The sequence below is a fragment of the Phyllobates terribilis genome, unplaced genomic scaffold (genome assembly GCF_046119375.1).
Source record: "Phyllobates terribilis strain yellow unplaced genomic scaffold, ASM4611937v1 Scaffold_33__1_contigs__length_13283291, whole genome shotgun sequence".
Taxonomy (NCBI): domain Eukaryota; kingdom Metazoa; phylum Chordata; class Amphibia; order Anura; family Dendrobatidae; genus Phyllobates; species Phyllobates terribilis.
Window position 1 is genome coordinate 13,250,568 of NW_027362793.1, and position 21,708 is coordinate 13,272,275.

The 21,708-nt window shown below is 49.7% G+C and overlaps 2 protein-coding genes across 2 annotated transcripts; one reads left to right on the plus strand and one right to left on the minus strand.

Moving 5' to 3' along the window:
* Positions 1 to 788: 788 nt before the first annotated feature.
* Positions 789 to 11,633, minus strand: LOC141180622 (E3 ubiquitin/ISG15 ligase TRIM25-like). The gene is made up of 2 exons (XM_073660702.1): positions 11,573 to 11,633; positions 789 to 2,456 (listed from the first exon to the last, which is right to left on the minus strand). The coding sequence occupies exon 2, from the start codon at positions 2,352 to 2,354 to the stop codon at positions 789 to 791; it is 1,566 nt and encodes a 521-aa protein (XP_073516803.1). The 5' UTR covers positions 2,355 to 2,456; positions 11,573 to 11,633.
* Positions 11,634 to 11,743: 110 nt separating this feature from the next.
* On the plus strand, positions 11,744 to 14,322 carry LOC141180625 (zinc-binding protein A33-like). Its single transcript, XM_073660704.1, has 2 exons — positions 11,744 to 11,772; positions 12,875 to 14,322. The coding sequence occupies exon 2, from the start codon at positions 12,918 to 12,920 to the stop codon at positions 14,043 to 14,045; it is 1,128 nt and encodes a 375-aa protein (XP_073516805.1). The 5' UTR covers positions 11,744 to 11,772; positions 12,875 to 12,917; the 3' UTR covers positions 14,046 to 14,322.
* Positions 14,323 to 21,708: the final 7,386 nt, after the last annotated feature.

Here is a 21,708-nt window from a genome sequence, read left to right on the forward strand (position 1 = left end):
AGAATTTGTGATTGCAATAATTTTCAGGAAGAAACTGAGTATTATCTGACAGAATTGCAGGGGTGCCAATACGTATGGCCACCACTGTATGTGCAGACAGGTTCCCTTTAAGCAAATCCCTTTTAATCCTTCACAACTATCCCCAAAGTGCAACTTCACTTTCACCTACTAAACAAAATAACATAATAACAGCTTCTAAGACCAGTCGGCCGCTCGCTGTCAGCAACATTGTCTAATATCAAGCTCTCAATTCCTTACAAAAATGTTGAGCTCAATTTTAATAAAACTGCTCCCTCCCGAAAAAAAAATAAAAAATTAAAACTAAATTTTGACAGCATCTGTTGTATAAACTCCTATTATTAAGTATTAAGGGTAACCAGAAAAAAAAGTCACTATTGCAAAAAGGCACAAAGCAATTTTTGAAATAACAGTACGGTCATATAAAAAGATTCCTTTAACCTTAAAGGGTTTGTCCGGGAAAAACAAGCTGCCAATTATCCATTAATCGGTGGGGGTCCAGACGCCAGGACCCGAATTGATTGGCAGAACAGGGATTTTTTTTTTATCCGTTACAAATGGAGTCGATGCCAGAGCGCAACTCCGAAAAAGCCAAAGTAGCCCCATAGAGAATGAATGGAGAGGTAGTAGAGCAAGCGCACTGCTACTCCATTCATAGACCCTCACCGATCAATAAGTAACTTGTCACCTATCCCTTGTATAGGTGATAGCTTGGACAAACCCTTTAAATTCTAAAATTGACCGAGGAACTTGTTAGAAGTTAAGAGAACCTATATGTGTTGCTGCATTGGTGGGTTGATCTTAATCCAGCCATTGACCACATAAAAGGCAGCATGAAGCGGTTCGGTGAACGTAGCCGAGATGGTGTGCAGGCGTGTGACTTTTGAACAAAGTCTGTAGAAGGATAGCTGTCCGGCTTCATAGTCTAGAAACACTCCAACGCCACGCACGGCACCATCATCCGATTCGATCAGTGTACAATCAGAGTCATGGTAGACTTCGATGCGGTTATGACTCCAGATCAAGCACCAGGACTTCTCGTTGTATCCTAGAAAGGCCTTTAAACCGGATCTCTCCATGGTGGGATAGGCAACGCCGACGGCTTTCACTCCGAACTTGCTTGTTTTCACTTCCCAAAAGTGTCTTCCTGAAGCGAAAGACTCGACGCTGAGGACCTGACTAGATTTAAACTGGTTTGGCGTGGTTTCTCGGTAGCGTTTTTCCATGGTGTACGATAGGCCTCTGAGGTCAGGTGAGAGACTGAGATAATTACTGGCGGTTTCTGCTTTTAGTAGTAAATCAACCTTGTACTGAAAATGGAACAACTTACTGGACAGAAAGAGCGGCAGGGAGTCGGAAACACTTTTTATGCATTTCTGTAAGAGTAAGGAAATCAGTAACCTGTCAAAGAAATGTCTGGCTGAGGCGGCTCTGTTGCCTACGTCGGTACTGCTTGTTGGGTCCTGTAAAACACAGAACAGATCCATTGTGCTGGAAGAAGCCTGATCTACTTCCAGGGACATCTCGGCTGCTCTCTTGCGGACAGAAACAATTTCGCCACATATCTGTTTGGCGACCTCTCTCAAATGTCTGCAGACTTCTTTCACCACATCAACGTGCGCTTCCAAAATGAGCTCGCTTAATTCGTTATGCAAGGCTTCTAAGTCTCTTTTCACTTGTGCTAGATTTTCTTCCTTGCTTTTGAAAACGCTGCGCAAGACACCCTCCATTTCCTTACAAGACGCACACTCTGCTTTTAAGCCCCGGAGAACAGTTTTCAGACGATCTTTTTCATGCTGAACGGCTTCTTCTAGGGGTCCGACGTCATGGTCTTTGTGTTCTGAGAAGCAGCAGGACGGACAGATGCAAGCCTGGTCGTTTACGCAGTAATACTTGAACATTTCGTTGTGGATGTGGCATTTTCTGCTCCTTATCGACGTGGCGGGGTCAACTAAAATATGTTCTTTGCTTTTGCTGTGGAGCTCCAGATGCTTGTGGCAGAATGAAGCTTCGCAGTGAAGACAAGTCCTGACGGCGGTGGAAGGGAACAGAAGACAATAGGTACACGGCACCTCCTCTGGGCTATGACAGCCCTTCACGGACTTATAATACTCCGCTATATTCCCCAGGTTAAAGTTGACCCGAGATAAAACATCGGCTGAACATATTCTCCGGCATTTGGGGCAAGAGTTATTTTTATCATCCATCTGCCGCTCAATCAACCTTTCGAGGCAGCCGCGGCAGAAGTTATGTCCACAGTCTAACATGACAGGGCTGGTGTAAATGTCCAAACAGATGGAGCAGGTCAGCTCGTAATCCAGTGTCATGGCCGCCATCGCTTCACGCTCCGACAACAACTCCTTCCTACCAGTGGTTTCTAATGAAGACCGAAGGCGTTCAAGCGTGACCCGCAGATTTCAGAATCTGTTCAGAAGTAACTGAATGAAAAATAAGAGAAGCGCTAACAGAGAATCTTATAGTAAAATTCCAAAATTGTGCCAGAAATACATTTATATTCCTTTTATTAAAATCAATGATATCCGTTTGTCAGAAACATTAAAAGCCGTGATGCTAATGTGAACAAAGCTCCAAAGCCGCTGCTGACCTCCAGCTGCCTACAGTCATCACTAGGGAGAGTTTAGGAGCTCACTGAATACGGACTCATTATTGAGGTCACACAAGAAGCAGTGACCTCCTGAGCTCCCTCTGGTGGTGGCTGCGTGCACAGAAAAAAGTATAATTTAAAGGGGTTTTCTAGGACTTTACATTGCAGAGACAGGCTATCAATGGTTGAACAGGGGGTATCATTCGTCTGATGCAGGGAGCACAAAAGGGACCGTTGTGTCAGGTGCTGCCGTTGAGGGGCTATGGGGGTCCAGTGTGAGATACAGGACTTTGCTATATAACGTTTTCATAAATCACTGTATTAGGGAAATCTGTGCTGTCAGCAGCTCGTGATGCTTAGGATCCTACAGCACTAAAAAGATGGTCGCCTGCGAACCAAGAAGCAGAGCCGGACGCTTCCTGGTGGTCTGTGCTGCAGATTAAATAGGGTTTTGCACCGCTATATGACCCCCAGCTGTAACCTCGCCCCCAGCCCTGACTGACAGCAGCTCAGCATTAGGGTCGGCTGTCAGTCGCGGTTACAGTCGCCATTCTCTATACACAGAGGGGCGACTGAACCAGGAACGCTACCGGGAGGAATAAAGTTCATTTCCTCCCGGCAGCGGGGCTCTCGGTGCCAGGCGGGTTCAGAACGGTGTTAACCTGCAGATTAACCCCATATCTGCAGGTTAATAGCGTTTTTTCATGTGACAGGTTCACTTTAAGGTATTATTCCATAGGATGTGGGGGGGGGGCTTACTGATCGGTGAAGATCCGACCTCCATAAACCTCACCAATCCCGAGAAGAAATGTGCTCCGAGCAGAATAGGAGCGGTGGCTGGACTTGCGCTCCAATCATTCTCTATGGAACTGCCAGAAAAAGCAGAGCGAGCAGCAGGAGATCTCCACCAGTCGTGTAGAGAATGGATGGAAGGAAAGTGCAGGACCGGGAAATGCTGAGGCCTGGTCTCAGGATCCGTGGGGAAGCCAGATGTCGAGGAAGAGGATGTCAAGATGGAGGAGAATGTCAGGGTGGAGGAGGCTGTCGAGGAAGAGGATGTCAAGATGGAGGAGGCTGCCAGGGTGGGGTGGGGGGGGGGGGGAGACTCTCAGGGTGGGGGGGGGGGACTCTCAGGGTGGGGGGGGGGGGAGACTCTCAGGGTGGGGGGGGGGGGAGACTCTCGGGGTGGGGGGAGGCTGTAAGGGTGGGGGGGGGCTGTAAGGGTGGAAGAGGCTGTCAAGGTGGGGGAGGCTGTCAAGGTGGGGGAGGTTGTCAGGGTGGAGGAGGCTGTCAAGGTGGGGGAGGTTGTCAGGGTGGAGGAGGCTGTCAGGGTGGAGGAGGCTGTCAGGGTGGAGGAGGATGCCAGGGTAGGGGAGGATGTCAGGGTAGGGGAGGATGTCAGGGTAGGGGAGGATGTCAGGGTAGGGGAGGATGTCAGGGTAGGGGAGGCTGTCAGGGTAGGGGAGGCTGTCAGGGTAGGGGAGGCTGTCAGGGTAGGGGAGGCTGTCAGGGTAGGGGAGGCTGTCAGGGTAGGGGAGGCTGTCAGGGTAGGGGAGGCTGTCAGGGTAGGGGAGGCTGTCAGGGTAGGGGAGGCTGTCAGGGTGGAGGAGGATGTCAGGGTGGAGGAGGATGTCAGGGTGGAGGAGGATGTCAGGGTATGGGTAGCCGTCAGGGTGGAGGAGGATGTCAGGGAGGAGAAGAATTTCAGGGTGTAGGAGGTTGTCAGGATGGAGGAGGCTGTCAAGGTGGAGGAGGCTGGAATGGAGGAAAATGCCAGGAAGGAGGAGTCCGTTAGGGTGGAGGAGGCTAGGATGGAGTAGGCTGTCAGGAAGGGGTATGCTGTCAGGGTGGGGGAGGCTGTCAGGGTGGGGGAGGCTATGAGGAAGGAGGAGGCTTTCAGGGTGCAGGAGGCTGTCAGGGTGCAGGAGGATGCCAGGGTGGGGGAGACTGCCAGGGTGGGGGAGACTGCCAGGGTGGGGGAGACTGCCAGGGTGGGGGAGACTGCCAGGGTGGGGGAGGATGTCAGGGTAGGATGTCAGGGAAGGGGAGGATGTCAGGGAAGGGAAAGCTGTCAGGGTGGACGAGGATGTCAGGGTGGGGGAGGCTGGGATGGAGGAGGTTGTCAGGATGGAGGCGGCAGTCAGAGTGCAGGAGGCTGGGATGGAGGAGGCTGTCAGGGTGGAGGAGGCCGTCAGGATGGAGGAGGTTGTCAGGGTAGGGGAGGATGTCAGGATGGAGGAGGATGTCAGGATGGAGGAGGATATCAGGATGGAGGAGGATATCAGGATGGAGGAGGATGTCAGGATGGAGGAGGATGTCAGGATGGAGGAGGATGTCAGGATGGAGGAGGATGTCAGGATGGAGGAGGATGTCAGGATGGAGGAGGATGTCAGGATGGAGGAGGATGTCAGGGTAGGGGAGGATGTCAGGATGGAGGAGGCCGTCAGGATGGAGGAGGTTGTCAGGATGGAGGAGGATGTCAGAGTAGGGGAGACTGTCAGGATGGAGGAGGTTGTCAGGATGGAGGCGGCAGTCAGAGTGCAGGAGGCTGGGATGGAGGAGGCTGTCAGGGTGGAGGAGGCCGTCAGGATGGAGGAGGTTGTCAGGGTAGGGGAGGATGTCAGGATGGAGGAGGATGTCAGGATGGAGGAGGATGTCAGGATGGAGGCGGCAGTCAGAGTGCAGGAGGCTGGGATGGAGGAGGCTGTCAGGGTAGGGGAGGCTGTCAGGATAGGGGAGGCTGTCAGGGTAGGGGAGGCTGTCAGGGTAGGGGAGGCTGTCAGGGTGGAGGAGGATGTCAGGGTATGGGTAGCCGTCAGGGTGGAGGAGGATGTCAGGGAGGAGAAGAATGTCAGGGAGGAGAAGAATGTCAGGGAGGAGAAGAATGTCAGGGAGGAGAAGAATGTCAGGGAGGAGAAGAATGTCAGGGAGGAGAAGAATGTCAGGGAGGAGAAGAATGTCAGGGAGGAGAAGAATGTCAGGGAGGAGAAGAATGTCAGGGAGGAGAAGAATGTCAGGGAGGAGAAGAATGTCAGGGAGGAGAAGAATGTCAGGGAGGAGAAGAATGTCAGGGAGGAGAAGAATGTCAGGGAGGAGAAGAATGTCAGGGAGGAGAAGAATGTCAGGGAGGAGAAGAATGTCAGGGAGGAGAAGAATGTCAGGGAGGAGAAGAATGTCAGGGAGGAGAAGAATGTCAGGGAGGAGAAGAATGTCAGGGAGGAGAAGAATGTCAGGGAGGAGAAGAATGTCAGGGAGGAGAAGAATGTCAGGGAGGAGAAGAATGTCAGGGAGGAGAAGAATGTCAGGGAGGAGAAGAATGTCAGGGAGGAGAAGAATGTCAGGGAGGAGAAGAATGTCAGGGAGGAGAAGAATGTCAGGGAGGAGAAGAATGTCAGGGAGGAGAAGAATGTCAGGGAGGAGAAGAATGTCAGGGAGGAGAAGAATGTCAGGGAGGAGAAGAATGTCAGGATGGAGGAGGCTGGAATGGAGGAAAATGCCAGGAAGGAGGAGTCCGTTAGGGTGGAGGAGGCTAGGATGGAGTAGGCTGTCAGGAAGGGGTATGCTGTCAGGGTGGGGGAGGCTATCAGGAAGGAGGAGGTTGTCAGGATGGAGGAGGCTTTCAGAGTGCAGGAGGCTGTCAGGGTAGGGGAGACTGTCAGGGTGGGGGAGACTGTCAGGGTGGGGGAGACTGCCAGGGTGGGGGAGACTGTCAGGGTGGGGGAGACTGTCAGGGTGGGGGAGACTGTCAGGGTGGGGGAGACTGTCAGGGTGGGGGAGACTGCCAGGGTGGGGGAGACTGCCAGGGTGGGGGAGACTGCCAGGGTGGGGGAGACTGCCAGGGTGGGGGAGACTGCCAGGGTGGGGGAGGCTGCCAGGGTGGGGGAGGCTGCCAGGGTGGGGGAGGATGTCAGGGTAGGGGAGGATGTCAGGGTAGGGGAGGATGTCAGGGTAGGGGAAGCTGTCAGGGAAGGGGAAGCTGTCAGGGAAGGGGAAGCTGGGATGGAGGAGGTTGTCAGGATGGAGGCGGCAGTCAGAGTGCAGGAGGCTGGGATGGAGGAGGCTGTCAGGGTGGAGGAGGCCGTCAGGATGGAGGAGGTTGTCAGGGTAGGGGAGGATGTCAGGATGGAGGAGGATGTCAGGATGGAGGAGGATGTCAGGATGGAGGAGGATGTCAGGATGGAGGAGGATGTCAGGGTAGGGGAGGATGTCAGGGTAGGGGAGGATGTCAGGGTAGGGGAGGATGTCAGGATGGAGGAGGCCGTCAGGATGGAGGAGGCCGTCAGGATGGAGGAGGCCGTCAGGATGGAGGAGGTTGTCAGGGTAGGGGAGGATGTCAGGGTAGGGGAGACTGTCAGGATGGAGGAGGTTGTCAGGATGGAGGAGGTTGTCAGGATGGAGGAGGTTGTCAGGATGGAGGAGGTTGTCAGGATGGAGGAGGTTGTCAGGATGGAGGCGGCAGTCAGAGTGCAGGAGGCTGGGATGGAGGAGGCTGTCAGGGTGGAGGAGGCCGTCAGGATGGAGGAGGTTGTCAGGGTAGGGAAGGATGTCAGGATGGAGGAGGATGTCAGGGTAGGGGAGACTGTCAGGATGGAGGAGGTTGTCAGGATGGAGGCGGCAGTCAGAGTGCAGGAGGCTGGGATGGAGGAGGCTGTCAGGGTAGGGGAGGATGTCAGGATGGAGGAGGCTGTCAGGGTGGAGGAGGCCGTCAGGGTAGGGGAGGATGTCAGGGTAGGGGAGGATGTCAGGGTAGGGGAGGATGTCAGGGTAGGGGAGGATGTCAGGGTAGGGGAGGATGTCAGGGTAGGGGAGGATGTCAGGATGGAGGAGGCCGTCAGGATGGAGGAGGTTGTCAGGGTAGGGGAGGATGTCAGGATGGGGGAGACTGTCAGGATGGAGGAGGTTGTCAGGATGGAGGAGGCAGTCAGAGTGCAGGAGGCTGGGATGGAGGAGGCTGTCAGGGTGGAGGAGGCAGTCAGGGTGGAGGAGGCAGTCAGGGTGGAGGAGGCAGTCAGGGTGGAGGAGGCAGTCAGGGTGGAGGAGGCAGTCAGGGTGGAGGAGGCAGTCAGGGTGGAGGAGGCAGTCAGGGTGGAGGAGGCAGTCAGGGTGGAGGAGGTTGTCAGGATGGAGGCGGCAGTCAGAGTGCAGGAGGCTGGGATGGAGGAGGCCGTCAGGGTGGAGAAGGCCGTCAGGGTGGAGAAGGCCGTCAGGGTGGAGAAGGCCGTCAGGGTGGAGAAGGCCGTCAGGGTGGAGAAGGCCGTCAGGGTGGAGAAGGCCGTCAGGGTGGAGAAGGCCGTCAGGGTGGAGAAGGCCGTCAGGGTGGAGAAGGCCGTCAGGGTGGAGAAGGCCGTCAGGGTGGAGAAGGCCGTCAGGGTGGAGAAGGCCGTCAGGGTAGGGGAGGATGTCAGGATGGAGGAGGATGTCAGGGTAGGGGAGGATGTCAGGGGAGGGGAGGGGAGGATGTCAGGGGAGGGGAGGGGAGGATGTCAGGGGAGGGGAGGGGAGGATGTCAGGGGAGGGGAGGGGAGGATGTCAGGGGAGGGGAGGGGAGGGGAGGATGTCAGGGGAGGGGAGGGGAGGGGAGGATGTCAGGGGAGGGGAGGGGAGGATGTCAGGGGAGGGGAGGGGAGGATGTCAGGGGAGGGGAGGGGAGGATGTCAGGGGAGGGGAGGGGAGGATGTCAGGGGAGGGGAGGGGAGGATGTCAGGGGAGGGGAGGGGAGGATGTCAGGGGAGGGGAGGGGAGGATGTCAGGGGAGGGGAGGATGTCAGGGGAGGGGAGGATGTCAGGGGAGGGGAGGATGTCAGGGGAGGGGAGGATGTCAGGGGAGGGGAGGATGTCAGGGGAGGGGAGGATGTCAGGGGAGGGGAGGATGTCAGGGGAGGGGAGGATGTCAGGGGAGGGGAGGATGTCAGGGGAGGGGAGGATGTCAGGGGAGGGGAGGATGTCAGGGGAGGGGAGGATGTCAGGGGAGGGGAGGATGTCAGGGTAGGGGAGGATGTCAGGGTAGGGGAGGATGTCAGGGTAGGGGAGGCTGTCAGGGTAGGGGAGGCTGTCAGGGTAGGGGAGGCTGTCAGGGTAGGGGAGGCTGTCAGGGTAGGGGAGGCTGTCAGGGTAGGGGAGGCTGTCAGGGTGGAGGAGGCCGTCAGGATGGAGGAGGTTGTCAGGATGGAGGAGGTTGTCAGGGTAGGGGAGGCCGTCAGGGTGGAGGAGGCCGTCAGGGTGGAGGAGGCCGTCAGGGTGGAGGAGGCCGTCAGGGTGGAGGAGGCTGTCAGGATGGAGGAGGTTGTCAGGGTAGGGGAGGATGTCAGGATGGAGGTGGCAGTCAGAGTGCAGGAGGCTGGGATGGAGGAGGCTGTCAGGGTGGAGGAGGCCGTCAGGATGGAGGAGGTTGTCAGGGTAGGGGAGGATGTCAGGATGGAGGAGGATGTCAGGGTAGGGGAGACTGTCAGGATGGAGGAGGTTGTCAGGATGGAGGCGGAAGTCAGAGTGCAGGAGGCTGGGATGGAGGAGGCTGTCAGGGTAGGGGAGGATGTCAGGATGGAGGAGAATGTCAGGATGGAGGAGAATGTCAGGATGGAGGAGAATGTCAGGATGGAGGAGAATGTCAGGATGGAGGAGAATGTCAGGATGGAGGAGAATGTCAGGATGGAGGAGAATGTCAGGATGGAGGAGAATGTCAGGATGGAGGAGGATATAGTGAATATCCAGCGGTGGATACCGCGATCCAGGCAGCACTTCACTCCAGGCTCTTTACAAATACGGTATGTTTAGCTCTCTTATAGCCCTCACCCTATTCCAGCTCCACATAACTTCATAACATGCACTCTCTCCATAGGATCCCCAGTATTGGGTCCCATCTCCTTCCTTTTTCCTGCTCCCATCCCAGTAATTTGGTAGGTTGCTCCGTTCTTCTTGTTTTATTTGCTGGATAAAGGTTACATAGACACATAGACCTCTTCTCTTTATATATGTCTAACATATATTAATTGTAATTTTACAATTATTGTAATGTCTCTATTTCTGTATATTTCTGTTTACATGCAGTACACTGATGAAGGTCGTGTTGACCGAAACGTCTTTACTGTGGACTGCTAATAAAAGTACCTTTTATATCATTTGGTGTGCTGAGGTTATCACTATATCTCAAGGCTTTGGACCCAACTCAAGCACCCAGGTCCAGTAGTGCTGCGTTTTTTCTTATTAGGATGGAGGAGGATGTCAGGATGGAGGAGGATGTCAGGATGGAGGAGGATGTCAGGATGGAGGAGGATGTCAGGATGGAGGAGGATGTCAGGATGGAGGAGGATGTCAGGATGGAGGAGGATGTCAGGGTAGGGGAGGTTGTCAGGATGGAGGCGGCAGTCAGAGTGCAGGAGGCTGGGATGGAGGAGGCTGTCAGGGTGGAGGAGGAGGATGTCAGGGTGGAGGAGGAGGATGTCAGGGTGGAGGAGGAGGAGGATGTCAGGGTGGAGGAGGAGGAGGATGTCAGGGTGGAGGAGGAGGAGGATGTCAGGGTGGAGGAGGAGGAGGATGTCAGGGTGGAGGAGGAGGAGGATGTCAGGGTGGAGGAGGAGGAGGATGTCAGGGTGGAGGAGGAGGAGGATGTCAGGGTGGAGGAGGAGGAGGATGTCAGGGTGGAGGAGGAGGAGGATGTCAGGGTGGAGGAGGAGGAGGATGTCAGGGTGGAGGAGGAGGAGGATGTCAGGGTGGAGGAGGAGGATGTCAGGGTAGAGGAGGAGGATGTCAGGGTGGAGGAGGAGGATGTCAGGGTAGGGGAGGATGTCAGGGTAGGGGAGGATGTCAGGATGGAGGCGGCAGTCAGAGTGCAGGAGGCTGGGATGGAGGAGGCTGTGAGAGTGAAGGAGGAGGTCAAGGTGGGGGAGGATGTCGGGGTGGAGGAGGATGTCGGGGTGGAGGAGGATGTCGGGGTGGAGGAGGATGTCGGGGTGGAGGAGGATGTCGGGGTGGAGGAGGATGTCGGGGTAGGGGAGGATGTCGGGGTAGGGGAGGATGTCGGGGTAGGGGAGGATGTCGGGGTGGAGGAGGATGTCGGGGTGGGGGAGGATGTCGGGGTAGGGGAGGATGTCGGGGTAGGGGAGGATGTCGGGGTAGGGGAGGATGTCGGGGTAGGGGAGGATGTCGGGGTGGAGGAGGATGTCGGGGTGGAGGAGGATGTCGGGGTGGAGGAGGATGTCGGGGTAGGGGAGGATGTCGGGGTAGGGGAGGATGTCGGGGTGGAGGAGGATGTCGGGGTGGAGGAGGATGTCGGGGTGGGGGAGGATGTCGGGGTAGGGGAGGATGTCGGGGTAGGGGAGGATGTCGGGGTGGAGGAGGATGTCGGGGTGGAGGAGGATGTCGGGGTGGAGGAGGATGTCGGGGTGGGGGAGGATGTCGGGGTAGGGGAGGATGTCGGGGTAGGGGAGGATGTCGGGGTAGGGGAGGATGTCGGGGTGGAGGAGGATGTCAGGGTGGAGGAGGATGTCAGGGTGGAGGAGGATGTCAGGGTGGAGGAGGATGTCAGGGTGGAGGAGGATGTCAGGGTGGAGGAGGATGTCAGGGTGGAGGAGGATGTCAGGGTGGAGGAGGATGTCAGGGTAGGGGAGGATGTCAGGGTAGGGGAGGATGTCGGGGTGGAGGAGGATGTCGGGGTGGAGGAGGATGTCGGGGTGGAGGAGGATGTCGGGGTGGAGGAGGATGTCAGGATGGAGGCGGCAGTCAGAGTGCAGGAGGCTGGGATGGAGGAGGCTGTCAGGGTGGAGGAAGAGGTCAAGGTGGAGGAGGCCGTCAGGGTGGTGTTTTCCTATAGTGGTCACTGTGTACACTGACAGACCGCAGAGCTGTTATTACTCCGGTGTCCGCAGCCTCTCACACGGCCTCTCCGGCCTCACTCCCCTCAGCTATAATCACTGTGTCCGGCCGTTTTCCGCCCCCGGCCGAGCAGCCACCTACCTGTGTCCCGCGTGTGAGGCGACTGTGTGAGGTGACGGTTATGGCGCCAAAACCCTCCGCTGTGCAGCTTAACAAACTGTTAGTCCTAGAGCGGCGCTGATTGGTTCATTTGTTTAACGCCAGAGCTGATTGGCTGCCGCAGTGTGTGAGCGGTTCTTCCTCGGCGGGCAGGGCGCAGTTGTCTCCTGGACGTCGGTGCGGTAAGTCGCAGGCGGAGCGCAGTGTGTTATAGGCCCGAGGCCTGCACGGTGATAATCACCGATAGTTACGTATGGAGGCTTCATTCACACCAGGTGTGCGGTTATCATGTACACCGGGAGATCTCCCAGCACATATAGTAAGGGGGTCTTTACACCCCCAGAGCACACCGAGGCTTCTGTATAGAAAAGCTCAGCAGCCACTGTCTGTACATGGGCATCCTGCAAACCTCCAGCACTGCTAGGAGTGTGTGACAGTATACTGCACAGTGTTAGGGACCTGGCGCTATGTAATCACCCCTGACATGTACAGTGTAACCTAATATTCTATTAAAAATCTACATTTATTTGATATACAAATGAGGGGCTTCAGTGCCCCCCGGAGCACTCTGAGGGCTGATCGGAGTACACAGCGCCCACACCCCGTCCTCCTCACTGAAGCCCCTCGCTCTCTACACTTTCGGGGGCGGATTGCATTGTGAGCACTGACACTGCAGACACACGACAACCCCCTGATCCCCCCGCCGTTCCTCCGTACCTTTCTGGCGGGGACACGTGCGGTCCTCACTGGAGGACACAGGCAGTGGTGAGTTAGCAAATGACTATAGAAGCTTTTTTAATTATATTTTACCACCACTTATGACATTTAAAAAATGCGTGTTCAGCCCCTTTAAAAAATAAAATTCAGAAATTCATCCCTTTAAGGTGTTTTGCGACTTCACTATTGGGGTCCCTGCACCCGACTTGATGTCCCTGAATACGATAACGGCAGCCAAGTGCAAGTGGTGGCGATGTCAGTGCGACCGTGGACTTACTGTCACTTGCATCTGGGGGGCGACACTGTCAGCTTTAGAGCATTTGACAGGCGGGAGGGGTGGGGTACATACTTGCACAGCATGTAAGATCCCTTTCATTTCATGGCTATAAAAACTGCAAGAATAAGTTATAGATATCCAAGCGGATCGGCCATATCTACGCTCAGATCCTTTCTGTCTGCAGCAGGAGCCTCTCCCCACTGCTCTGCCCTCGCTGTAGAATGGAAAAAATATGAAATTAAGGTCCAGTTTTTTGTGTGATTTGTGTCTTTTTTTCTCCTCTTTGCCAGACATCTACCACCGCTCTCAATATTCTCCTGGAAGCCGTGGACAATGGCGGACACTTTCCTGAAGAAGCCAATCATCGGCTCTTTGTGTAAGGCCATGTACCAAAAGCCAACGGGGCAGCACTGTGGACATGACCGGGGTGACACGATGGACGAGCTGCCGAGGGCTGAGGATAACGGGAGCGTTGACATGGACGGCCTTATAGGAACGGTGACCGTTCTGCTGGAGGAGATGAAGACACTCAAAGACCAGACAGAAATGGTGAAAGGCGACATCAAAGCCTTGTGCCACATGTTCCTCGACTCCGTGCTGGAATCGATGATATTCATGGAGGCCAACATTGACCACCAGAAGGTGCAGATGTTTACAGAAATGATGGACAAAATACTTGCTCTGAAAGAGAGGGAAAGCGACTTATCCCAGGAGATAAAACGCGTGGAGGATCTGTGCAGCCAGGTGGATCCCGTGGCCTTCATGCAGAACCTAAAGAGCTACGAAGAGAAGACCGAACACCAGGCCGGACTGACCAAACACCAGGCCGGACCGCCGCCCCAGGACACAGACATCATTCTCTTCTCCCTGATATTTAAGAAAAATATGGAAAACTTTGCAAACTTTATCCACAGATGGTTGGCCTCCTATTGCCCCCACCTTAGGTATAAAGCTAGCTTCCTGCTGAACAAGGCCACGGTCGGTAGAGGCCTCCTGGTGTCGCCTACCGGCAGAGCCGTCTGGTATGTCGAGAGTAAAGGAGAGCCGGGTCCGGGGAGATTCAAGACCTGCAACGTCCTCGGCGATGCTGCCTTCTCGTCCGGAAAACACTACTGGGAAGTGAACGGAAGCAAGATGGGCGTGAAGAGCGTCGGCGTGGCCTACCCGTCTATGGAGAAGGAAGGTCTGGAATCGTATCTAGGGTACAACCAGAAGTCTTGGTGTCTGACCTGGTGCTGCGGGTACATGGAGGTCTGCCACGACTCGCAGCGCAGGGAGGTCGCCTCTGAAGGAGCCGAGCCGTCCTCCGTGGCCGTGTACCTGGACTACCAGGCCGGCCGGATCTCCTTCTACCGGATCCACAACCCAATCGGGCATCTCTACACCTTCTTCGCCAGCTTCACTGAACCTCTCCACCCCGCTTTCTACGTGGTCAAAGGATCCATCAAGATTAACTGTTAGAGGTCTCCTGCGTGGAAAGAGATCTGATGTGAAGGATAAAAGTTTCTTAAAAAAAGAGCGATCCATAGACACCGAGATTGAATGACGCCGACTGCGGGGGTCCGCTCCCGTTCTCTGCTGTGCTGAAAACTCGGCCCACCTCCATCACTTACAACATTTCCCAGCATTGCTTGCTATGAGCAGAATATACCTTTAACAGGGAGGAAAAAAAATCAAGATTCCTGAGTAATTAAAGTAGAAAAACATGGCTGCTTACTTCCTAAAACAGCGCCACCCTGCTGCCAGGTCGTGTCTGGTATTGTAGCTCAGCTCCATACATAAATGAGACCAGGCTGCAATACCAGACACGACCTGTGGAGAGGTGCGGCACTGTTTGTGGGAGAGAGCCGCCATGTTTTTCTAATTATGGGCAACCTGATTACTATCATGGCGCCCAATTATTATTTTTTTCCAATTTTGATATCTATTCAGAGAGGGACGTGCCGGGGATTGTACCTCGTCTCGGGTCAGAGGTAGATTATGGGTCATTTTGCTCAGTAGTTGTGCATGATGGGGGCAGTAGTCTCGTTCATAATAAGTCTTTACTGTTTTGACATTTTCTATAGTATTTTACATAATGTTATCATTTATCTCTGGCTGATAAATTAGAGAATAGCTCAGTGTTACACAGTTTGGGGAAATATAAATATTTAGAATTGTTTTTTTCTACTGAAAAGCAAGAATTTGGGGATGAAAACCATTTTTGCAATTGGGTTTCATGAAGAATTGTGTTTCATTGCCTCATGCATTGCACTGCCTATAGCTGCCTGCAGAATGGGTTAACTGGGAATCCATCAGTGAGCTCGTTGTTGATGAAGACCAGGCAAGTCCGGTTTCACACATCCGTTTTTAACGATCCAAGTACAGACCGCGATGTTTGGACCGACCGCCAATCTCCTGATCCAAACTTGCACCCTCCTATATGCTGATGAGTCTGGGGAGACTTATAACTGTTAGCGCACATCACTGTCAGCATTGGGCCCATTACCCTCGCTGGATTTATGACCACATCTAAGCTCAGCTTTCATGTGGTCATAAATCAGCTGAGAGGAGCTCAAAAGAGCTAGAAGCTTTCTGGTCAGATCGAGCTCGCTGATGGATCCTCAGTTGTCTCAATCTGCAGCCAGCCATAGACAGCAGCATAGAGGCGACAGGAAGCAAAGTTTTAATAAAACCTAATTCCAAAAATATTTTATAGACAAAAATACACGGATTTAAGTAAAAAAAAAAATCCCCCATAGGACTCAATATATTTTATAAAATCCCCGAAAACAGCGGCAGATTCTCCAGTCACATCCAAAGCTTAGACTTCAGGAGTGAGCGTTTCACTTCTGCCCTTCACTGGCGGTCCTGGATTGTGAATGCAGCTTTGGGTGTGACTGGAGTATAAAACAATACAATCTATAGTGTAGAAAGCAATATTTTTTTTATTCCTTTAGCATCTGCAGAAGCATTTACACCTGGGGGGCGGCAGGAACCATCTCCCAAATGTGTCTTTTGATACTGCTACTGCTTCTATTAGTTTTGCAGCTTCTCACTTTACAGCAGCAGTCACCCAGATTCTCATGTTATTAGTGATTATTAATGATAACTATATCCGATGGGCAGCTCGTTCTCCTGCTGTCACAGTTGTGTTATTTAATAAAGTTTTGTTATAAAAGCACAATGGCGTCTTATCTAGCACGATTATTACTGTATCCCCCCATTACAGGGAGCACAGCGGCTTCTATAGGAGTCAGGGGGTCCCACCCTGATAGGTAACGGCGTCTGGACTCGTGAAGCAATGGTGACATCTAGTGGACAAGGATCACAATTACACCCATAACCTAACATCTGCCTAATTGTGAGCTGAGCCCGGGACCTGGCAATGAACAGGGACTTGTCCCGACCGTCCTGGATTTTTACTGCATTTTTCTTTCATGGTCTCCTTTTTATTTTAACACCTGACAAGATGCAGCCTTGGCGATATACATTACTTCTGTCTCACCCATAGGATCATATACATTACTTCTGTCTCACCCATAGGATCATATACATTACTTCTGTCTCACCCATAGGATCATATACATTACTTCTGTCTCACCCATAGGATCATATACATTACTTCTGTCTCACCCATAGGATCATATACATTACTTCTGTCTCACCCATAGGACCATATACATTACTTCTGTCTCACCCATAGGATCATATACATTACTTCTGTCTCACCCATAGGATCATATACATTACTTCTGTCTCACCCATAGGACCATATACATTACTTCTGTCTCACCCATAGGACCATATACATTACTTCTGTCTCACCCATAGGATCATATACATTACTTCTGTCTCACCCATAGGACCATATACATTACTTCTGTCTCACTCATAAGATCATATACATTACTTCTGTCTCACTCATAGGATCATATACATTACTTCTGTCTCACCCATAGGATCATATACATTACTTCTGTCTCACTCATAAGATCATATACATTACTTCTGTCTCACTCATAGGATCATATACATTACTTCTGTCTCACCCATAGGATCATATACATTACTTCTGTCTCACCCATAGGATCATATACATTACTTCTGTCTCACTCATAGGACCATATACATTACTTCTGTCTCACCCATAGGATCATATACATTACTTCTGTCTCACTCATAGGATCATATACATTACTTCTGTCTCACCCATAGGATCATATACATTACTTCTGTCTCACCCATAGGATCATATACATTACTTCTGTCTCACCCATAGGATCATATACATTACTTCTGTCTCACCCATAGGATCATATACATTACTTCTGTCTCACCCATAGGATCATATACATTACTTCTGTCTCACTCATAGGATCATATACATTACTTCTGTCTCACCCATAGGATCATATACATTACTTCTGTCTCACCCATAGGATCATATACATTACTTCTGTCTCACCCATAGGACCATATACATTACTTCTGTCTCACCCATAGGATCATATACATTACTTCTGTCTCACCCATAGGATCATATACATTACTTCTGTCTCACCCATAGGATCATATACATTACTTCTGTCTCACCCATAGGATCATATACATTACTTCTGTCTCACCCATAGGACCATATACATTACTTCTGTCTCACCCATAGGATCATATACATTACTTCTGTCTCACCCATAGGATCAAATACATTACTTCTGTCTCACCCATAGGATCATATACATTACTTCTGTCTCACCCATAGGATCATATACATTACTTCTGTCTCACCCATAGGACCATATACATTACTTCTGTCTCACCCATAGGACCATATACATTACTTCTGTCTCACCCATAGGATCATATACATTACTTCTGTCTCACCATAGGATCATATACATTACTTCTGTCTCACCCATAGGATCAAATACATTACTTCTGTCTCACCCATAGGATCATATACATTACTTCTGTCTCACCCATAGGATCATATACATTACTTCTGTCTCACCCATAGGATCAAATACATTACTTCTGTCTCACCCATAGGATCATATACATTACTTCTGTCTCACCCATAGGACCATATACATTACTTCTGTCTCACCCATAGGACCATATAACATTACTTCTGTCTCACTCATAGGATCATATACATTACTTCTGTCTCACTCATAGGACCATATACATTACTTCTGTCTCACTCATAGGATCATATACATTACTCCTGTCTCACCCATAGGATCATATACATTACTTCTGTCTCACCCATAGGACCATATACATTACTTCTGTCTCACCCATAGGATCAAATACATTACTTCTGTCTCACCCATAGGACCATATACATTACTTCTGTCTCACCCATAGGATCATATAAATTACTTCTGTCTCACCCATAGGATCAAATACATTACTTCTGTCTCACCCATAGGACCATATACATTACTTCTGTCTCACTCATAGGATCATATACATTACTTCTATCTCACCCATAGGACCATATACATTACTTCTGTCTCACCCATAGGATCATATACATTACTTCTGTCTCACCCATAGGATCAAATACATTACTTCTGTCTCACCCATAGGATCATATACATTACTTCTGTCTCACTCATAGGATCATATACATTACTTCTGTCTCACTCATAGGATCATATACATTACTTCTGTCTCACTCATAGGATCATATACATTACTGCTGTCTCACCCATAGGATCATATACATTACTTCTGTCTCACCCATAGGATCATATACATTACTTCTGTCTCACCCATAGGATCATATACATTACTGCTGTCACACCCATAGGACCATATACATTACTTCTGTCTCACCCATAGGATCATATACATTACTTCTGTCTCACTCATAGGATCATATACATTACTTCTGTCTCACTCATAGGATCATATACATTACTTCTGTCTCACCCATAGGATCATATACATTACTGCTGTCACACCCATAGGACCATATACATTACTTCTGTCTCACCCATAGGATCATATACATTACTTCTGTCTCACTCATAGGATCATATACATTACTTCTGTCTCACTCCATAGGATCAAATACATTACTTCTGTCTCACCCATAGGACCATATACATTACTTCTGTCTCACTCATAGGATCATATACATTACTTCTGTCTCACTCATAGGATCATATACATTACTTCTGTCTCACCCATAGGATCATAATACATTACTTCTATCTCACCCATAGGACCATATACATTACTTCTGTCACACCCATAGGACCATATACATTACTTCTGTCTCACCCATAGGATCATATACATTACTTCTGTCTCACTCATAGGATCATATACATTACTTCTGTCTCACCCATAGGATCATATACATTACTTCTGTCTCACCCATAGGATCATATACATTACTGCTGTCACACCCATAGGACCATATACATTACTTCTGTCTCACCCATAGGATCATATACATTACTTCTGTCTCACTCATAGGATCATATACATTACTTCTGTCTCACTCATAGGATCATATACATTACTTCTGTCTCACCCATAGGATCATATACATTACTGCTGTCACACCCATAGGACCATATACATTACTTCTGTCTCACCCATAGGATCATATACATTACTTCTGTCTCACTCATAGGATCATATACATTACTTCTGTCTCACCCATAGGATCAAATACATTACTTCTGTCTCACCCATAGGACCATATACATTACTTCTGTCTCACTCATAGGATCATATACATTACTTCTGTCTCACTCATAGGATCATATACATTACTTCTGTCTCACCCATAGGATCAAATACATTACTTCTATCTCACCCATAGGACCATATACATTACTTCTGTCTCACTCATAGGACCATATACATTACTTCTGTCTCACCCATAGGATCATATACATTACTTCTGTCTCACTCATAGGATCATATACATTACTTCTGTCTCACCCATAGGATCAAATACATTACTTCTGTCTCACCCATAGGATCATATACATTACTTCTATCTCACCCATAGGATCATATACATTACTTCTGTCTCACTCATAGGATCATATACATTACTTCTGTCTCACCCATAGGATCAAATACATTACTTCTGTCTCACCCATAGGACCATATACATTACTTCTGTCTCACTCATAGGATCATATACATTACTTCTGTCTCACTCATAGGATCATATACATTACTTCTGTCTCACCCATAGGATCATATACATTACTCCTGTCTCACCCATAGGATCATATACATTACTCCTGTCTCACCCATAGGATCATATACATTACTTCTGTCTCACCCATAGGATCAAATACATTACTTCTGTCTCACCCATAGGATCATATAAATTACTTCTGTCTCACCCATAGGATCATATACATTACTTCTGTCTCACTCATAGGATCATATACATTACTTCTGTCTCACCCATAGGATCATATACATTACTTCTGTCTCACTCATAGGATCATATACATTACTTCTGTCTCACCCATAGGATCATATACATTACTTCTGTCTCACCCATAGGATCATATACATTACTTCTGTCTCACCCATAGGACCATATACATTACTTCTGTCTCACCCATAGGATCATATACATTACTTCTGTCTCACCCATAGGATCATATACATTACTTCTGTCTCACCCATAGGATCAAATACATTACTTCTGTCTCACCCATAGGACCATATACATTACTTCTGTCTCACCCATAGGACCATATACATTACTTCTGTCTCACTCATAGGATCATATACATTACTTCTGTCTCACCCATAGGATCATATACATTACTTCTGTCTCACCCATAGGATCATATACATTACTTCTGTCTCACCCATAGGATCATATACATTACTTCTGTCTCACCCATAGGATCATATACATTACTTCTGTCTCACCCATAGGATCATATACATTACTTCTGTCTCACCCATAGGATCATATACATTACTTCTGTCTCACCCATAGGATCATATACATTACTTCTGTCTCACCCATAGGATCATATACATTACTTCTGTCTCACCCATAGGATCATATACATTACTTCTGTCTCACCCATAGGATCATATACATTACTTCTGTCTCACCCATAGGATCATATACATTACTTCTGTCTCACCCATAGGATCATATACATTACTTCTGTCTCACCCATAGGATCATATACATTACTTCTGTCTCACCCATAGGATCATATACATTACTTCTGTCTCACCCATAGGATCATATACATTACTTCTGTCTCACCCATAGGATCATATACATTACTTCTGTCTCACCCATAGGACCATATACATTACTTCTGTCTCACCCATAGGATCATATACATTACTTCTGTCTCACCCATAGGATCATATACATTACTTCTGTCTCACCCATAGGATCATATACATTACTTCTGTCTCACTCCATAACCATAGACCAATACATTACTTCTGTCTCACCCATAGGACCATATACATTACTTCTGTCTCACCCATAGGATCATATACATTACTTCTGTCTCACCCATAGGATCATATACATTACTTCTGTCTCACCCATAGGACCATATACATTACTTCTGTCTCACCCATAGGATCATATACATTACTTCTGTCTCACCCATAGGATCATATACATTACTTCTGTCTCACCCATAGGATCATATACATTACTTCTGTCTCACCCATAGGATCATATACATTACTTCTGTCTCACCCATAGGATCATATACATTACTTCTGTCTCACCCATAGGATCATATACATTACTTCTGTCTCACCCATAGGATCATATACATTACTTCTGTCTCACCCATAGGATCAAATACATTACTTCTGTCTCACCCATAGGATCATATACATTACTTCTGTCTCACCCATAGGATCATATACATTACTTCTGTCTCACCCATAGGATCATATACATTACTTCTGTCTCACCCATAGGATCATATACATTACTTCTGTCTCACTCCATAGGATCATATACATTACTTCTGTCTCACCCATAGGATCATATACATTACTTCTGTCTCACCCATAGGATCATATACATTACTTCTGTCTCACCCATAGGATCATATACATTACTTCTGTCTCACCCATAGGATCATATACATTACTTCTGTCT

What these genes read in the sequence shown, in the direction of transcription:
- LOC141180622 (XM_073660702.1), bottom strand. Translation starts at nt 2,354, where the DNA reads ATGGCGGCCATGACACTGGATTACGAGCTGACCTGCTCCATCTGTTTG.
- LOC141180625 (XM_073660704.1), top strand. Translation starts at nt 12,918, where the DNA reads ATGGCGGACACTTTCCTGAAGAAGCCAATCATCGGCTCTTTGTGTAAG.